The 5,461-nt window shown below is 51.4% G+C and overlaps 1 protein-coding gene across 1 annotated transcript; it reads left to right on the top strand.

Annotated features, from left to right (window-relative positions):
* The first annotated feature begins 598 nt into the window (after nt 1-598).
* On the top strand, nt 599-5,212 carry ERP29 (endoplasmic reticulum protein 29). The gene is made up of 3 exons (XM_071445161.1): nt 599-781; nt 2,087-2,225; nt 3,450-5,212. Exons 1-3 carry the CDS (start codon nt 662-664, stop codon nt 3,950-3,952), a joined length of 762 nt encoding a protein of 253 aa, XP_071301262.1. The 5' UTR covers nt 599-661; the 3' UTR covers nt 3,953-5,212.
* The last annotated feature ends 249 nt before the right edge of the window (nt 5,213-5,461 follow it).

The raw sequence follows: 5,461 nt of genomic DNA, 5'->3' as shown, positions 1-5,461 counted from the left end.
TCAGTATTGCTGCCTCATTTTTCTGCCTGGATGGTCTGGATGTGATCAAAGTGCTTGTCTGCACTTTGGAAGCTCCGTGGTGAAGCCAGATTATGCTGGTGCAGGACAAGCAGATCCTGCAAAGAGGAAGGATGGAAAAAGAGGGAAAATGCTCATTGTTTTCCAGTTGGGGATTAGGTGCAGAATGATGTCTGCTGGGGGGAGGGAGCGTGGATGGCTCAGTGCTTTTACTTGATGAGCTGTCAGTCTGTCTTTCTGCAGTGCTTTTCATCCGGTCTTTCCACGATAAGGACAGATTGTGTCCAAGTGCGGTCTGGCAGTGCATGAAATCTCCCCTGGCAGCACAAAAACCTCTGCTTGCGAGGGCTGTGGCAGTGCGCACCTGGATCCAAACGCACACCCACCCCACGGCTTCTCTCCCTGCTGCCTTTTCGCTGCCTTCAGCCGCTCTCTTGTCCTTATTTCCCCGGCACCAGCAGCGCTGCTGTCCCGGGGGCGCGGAGCTCCCGTGCGCGCTGCTCGGTGTCGGAGCCCCCGCCCGCCCCCGAGCGCTGCCGCTCCCCCGGTGGCCCCGGGCAGCGGGGCGGGGCGAGCCGAGCCCCCGGCGGCGGCCGTCGCGCCGTCACGTGGCTCCGCAGCTCCGCTCCCTCCGCGCTCCGCCATGGCTGCGGCGGCTGCCGCCGGCTCGGTGCTGCTCTGCCTGCTCGGCCTGGTGCTGCCCGGCGGCAGCACGCTGCACACCAAGGGCTCCGTGCCGCTCGACACCATCACCTTCTACAAGGTACGGCGCTGGGGGCCTGCCGGAGCGCTCGGGGGGCGGTCGTGGGGCCGCACCGGGCCGTGTATCCCCGCGGCCGGCGGCAGCCCCGGGGCCCGGGAGGAAGGCGGGGGGCGCGGCGGGGCCGCGGGCACGGGGTCGCCGCCGCCGCCACCGGCGCGGGGAGCGCTCGGTGCTGGCGGAGCGGCCGCGCCGCAGCCAATGGGAGCGCGGCGGCCGCAGCTCTCAGCCAATGGGAGCGCGGCGGCCGCGGCCGGCAGCCAATCGGCGCGGTCCAAGTGGAGCCGAGCCGCGGGGTCCGGCCCGGCGGTACCGGCGCGGGGAGGTGCGGCCGCAGCCGCCGCTCCTCGGCCGGGCTGTGCTGTGTGTGCCGCTGAGGGACGGCAGCACCGTGCGGGGATGGAGCCGTGGCCGTGGGTGCCCGCTGCTTGGGTTCCACTTGTTCATCAAACAGCAACAGGCTTTCTTTTTTTTTTTAACCGGTTTTTTTTCCCTTCACTAAATCACTTTGCAAGGACGGAATCTGCCCCGGGCCCTGTGCGCTCCCCACCGGGACACCGACCGCTCGGCAGGCCAGGACCGAGCCTGCAGCCACCTGTGCATGCAGATGCTGTGCAGTGCCTGAGCAGGGCTGGCAGAGCGCTGTGTAGGTGGGGAGCTGTGGTGCAACCTCAACCTGTTCGCGAGAACAAAAAGATTTTGCAAGGTCTTCCACTGCAGGGAGGGGAAAATTCCCCAGGGGGTGACAGAGTCCATTGCCAAACTAATTGGAAAAGGCATCGTCTGAGCAGAACAAGGTTGAAGTGAAAAGGAATCGATTAAATGTGAATTCTCCATTTCACGTACCAGTGCAACAGCTCCAGCATCTGCACGGCCTCCCTGTGCCTCCTCCCAGCCAAGAGTGCAGCTTTCATGCTGGGACACTTCAGAATGACATTACGTTTGGCCTCTCTCCTCCTCATGTCCCACTGGACAATGTTTTAGCTGATCTTCTTCTGAGATGCCAGTCAGATTTACAATAAGCAAATCTTATAATTAAAGGCATTATCAGATCCCCCAAACCTACCACGTACTATCTTTGTGATCTGGTGCAGGAATACAGACACCCAAAGCTCAGTCTTTCCTCCACACAACAGTGAGTCATTTCTGAAAGGCCATAATTATATAAAATTTCCATTCTCCTCTGCATCTCCCCATTGCACAGGAAAAAAAGGACAAGCAAAACCAACTTTTGGTGACTTGTACATTGCTCAGACCTGAAATGATCAAGTTTTGTCTTGTCTTTTCCCCTTTTTCTTCTTGTTTTAGGTTATTCCAAAGCATAAGTTTGTCCTTGTGAAGTTTGACACACAATATCCTTATGGTGAGAAACAAGATGAGTTTAAAAAGCTGGCGGAGAGCTCAGGCTCCAGTGAGGACCTGCTGGTGGCTGAAGTGGGAATATCAGGTGAGGAACTCCGAGTCCATGCAAACAGTGTGGGCTGGTGAGGAGGGGATACATTTCAGAGCGATTTCTGCAGGTTCTGAGCAATTCTGGGCGAGGGATGGGTGTGAGAGTGGAGCTCCTGCCCCGGCTGAGCCTGGCTGTGCGTGGGAGAGCTGCTTCTCCATCTGGGCTGGGTAATGAGGAGTCAGCCCACGCTGCTGAACTGCTGCCACCTCCTCATCCCCAGCAATTCTTGCCTTTTTTTTTTTCTTTCCCCCCCCCTTCTTTCCTGAGAGAAACCTTTTTGTCCCACATGCAGGGAAGCTCACAAGAATCGTGCTTTAGCCACAATCCTGCTCAGACAAAGAATATTTGGTGTGGTTCATTCCATGCAGCAAACCCTGGGGCAGCACAGCCAGGGGTTCTTGCACTGGGGCTGCTCTAACTCGATGTGATTGTGACTGGGTTTAAGAGAAAAGGAGTGAAGAATAGATCACTGTCACCTGATGTGCTCTGGCTTTGTGGGTTGAATTAAGAATTTAGGCTTAATTATCAAACTGTGAAGTTTTACCCATTCTGTTATTTCTGAGCATATGTGGAATTCTCTAAGTAGCATATTTGAAATGGCTTTGTTTTCTGTCCTCAAGAATAAATATAATTTCTGTAAGATGAGTAAATGTCTTGTAGCTTGGCATGCTGTCAGAACCAAATCATTCTCTGCACACAGACAGGAAAAACTCCTATTTCACTGTAAAATCAGATAAAATCAATGGATGGAGGAAAATAAGAGGAAAAAGGGTATTGATTTCCCATAAGGAGGACACGGTTTATACAAAAGGTCCTGCCAATGTCTTACACTCTCACAGTCACAGCAAAACACCATTAAAGTCCTTTTCTTTGGAAAAGCCACTGAATGTTTGCCTTGCACAAATGATTTTATGAGGTGTTTTTTATTTCAGTGTGCGGCATTTCCTTGGAACAGGCTCTCCAGAGAATGGTCAGGGCCCCAAGGCTGCCAGAGCTCAGGAAATATTTGGGATTTTGGGGTGTCCTGAGCAGGGCTGGAAGCTGGACTTGGTGATCCTTGTGGGTCCCTTCCAGCTCAGGATATTTCCATGACTCTGATTTCCTGGCAGACAGGTTATGAGGACATGTTGAAGCTCTGCCTGCAAATATTTGTGTGGGAGGGAATCCTAATTTAATTTTTGATTAACTGTGCTTTTCTGTTTCATCGTCCCTTGACAGATTACGGTGATAAACTGAACACCGAGCTGGGAGAGAAGTACAAGCTGGACAAGGAAAAATTCCCCGTTTTTTACTTGTTCCAGGATGGTGACTTTAAAAATCCTTTACTTTATGGTGGTGAGATCAAGGCTGGGGCTATTCAGCGCTGGCTGAAGAGTAATGGCATCTACCTGGGGATGCCAGGCTGCCTGAAGGAGTATGATGTGCTGGCCAGCAAATTTATGAGCACCACAGAGAAATCTGATCGCCAGGCCCTCCTGAAAAAGGGCCAGGAGAATTTAGGAAAAGCAAAAGAAACCGAGAAGAAGTCAGCAGAGCAATACTTGAAAATTATGAGCAAGATCTTGGAGCAGGGAGAGGAGTTTGCTGCTAACGAGGTCGTCCGAATCACAAAGCTGATCGAGAAGAACAAGATGAGTGATGGAAAGAAGGAGGAGCTCCAGAAAAGCCTCAACATCCTCGCTTCTTTCCGGAAGAAGAATAGTGAAAAAGATGAGCTCTGATGTGTTGGAGAACTCTTCTACAAGCTGTGAAACATTGTCAAGAGTCCTAAGCAGTTCTCCTTAATGCAAGCAAACTTCCCGCTGACTTCAAGAGGGCAGCAGATCTCCTTCTGGGATTCTCCGTTTGGAAGAGGAAGAGGAAGACATTCCTTAAAAACACAGTATTGTAAATGTTGGGAAAAATCACCTAAGAGCAAGACACAGCAAGTATTGTGTAATGCTATCCAATAACAGTGTTAAAGCAGACAACAACAAAAAAAAAAAGCTCTAGATTGGCGCCGGAAGCTTATTCCTGGTGGTTTTTACAGCTGTTCCCTGGCTAACAAATAACAAAATTCAGTCTCTCATTCCATCTTACATGCTGGAAAAGGTACAGATTGGGTGCCCTCTACATCCCCACCTTTCCCTGTCTGTAATACCCTTGGGTTTTATGCTTGTTAATCTACCCCTCACACTCCTTGTGTTGTCCCACTTTGGTTCTAAGTCTTGTTCTTACCTGTTGTTGACTAAGAGACTCAGAGCTTCCTTTTTCTGCCTTTCATGGCTTCTGTCCCTGTTTGTTTTGGGTATCAGCCAAATGCTGGCAGTGAAGACAGTTCACGGCTTGCCCCTCGTTTTCTGTCCAGAGGAGCCATTTCATCAAATGTTCTCCCGAAATCCTTTGTGATACCTTGACACAGTGAAGTGAGTTCTGAGCAAGGGCAGAGTCTCCTTGAGGTGCTATTACACTCAGTCTCACCAGTTTGTGCAAAAAAAAATCGGGTTTTCAGAGGTAAATTTGGATGAGGTTTTTTACACCTGAAGAGGTGTTTTACCTGTCCAAGCTTCATGAACAAAATGTTTTTCTAGCCTCCAGAAACAATTGACACTCTCAAACTAAAGCCTCATCAGTGTTCGGTAGCTCTGAATATTTGAAAATTAGGTCTTGTAAGAGGAAGCAGAAGTATTTGTGTCCTTAGAAGCCACGTCTGTGTTATTTAAAAAGAGCTGCCTGGCCCAAGGATCAGGTCAGTCCTCAGAACTGTGCAGTTCACACTCTGTGGAATTCGGATGCCTCTGGAAGATGCTGAAGCCCTGGTCAGGGTGACAGAGTTGAAAAGAGAAACACCAGTGAGTTTTACCTTAAAAGTATGCTTTAAACAAAACTGATTCCTGTGGGAGCTTTGCTGCCTTTTGAATCTTGGGGTGGGTACAAGGAGCAGATGTTGCTGCGAGATAAAATGTATTAATAATGCTATAATAAAAAAAAAATCCTCTTCAGAGCTGCTTCTTAAACCACTATAGAGAAACTCCAGTGATCAGAGGGGAGGCTTTGACGGCTGAAGCGAGGTGAGGGGAGCCGAGGGCGGCCCAGCGCTGTCTCTCCCCTCAGGAGCGGCAGAGGAGGGACCCCGGCAGGGCGGGCAGTCCTTGGGAGCGCTGGGTGATGTGTCCCGCCTGGCTCAGCCCCGGAGACCCTGAGGGAATCGTCTCCTGAGGGGAGCCGTTCTCGAAGCACTGAGGGAACGA

Source organism: Agelaius tricolor, unplaced genomic scaffold (genome assembly GCF_023055355.1).
Source record: "Agelaius tricolor isolate 1412-34295 unplaced genomic scaffold, bAgeTri1.0.p SCAF_20, whole genome shotgun sequence".
Lineage (NCBI taxonomy): Eukaryota > Metazoa > Chordata > Aves > Passeriformes > Icteridae > Agelaius > Agelaius tricolor.
This window is presented reverse-complemented; position numbering and strand designations above follow the sequence as displayed.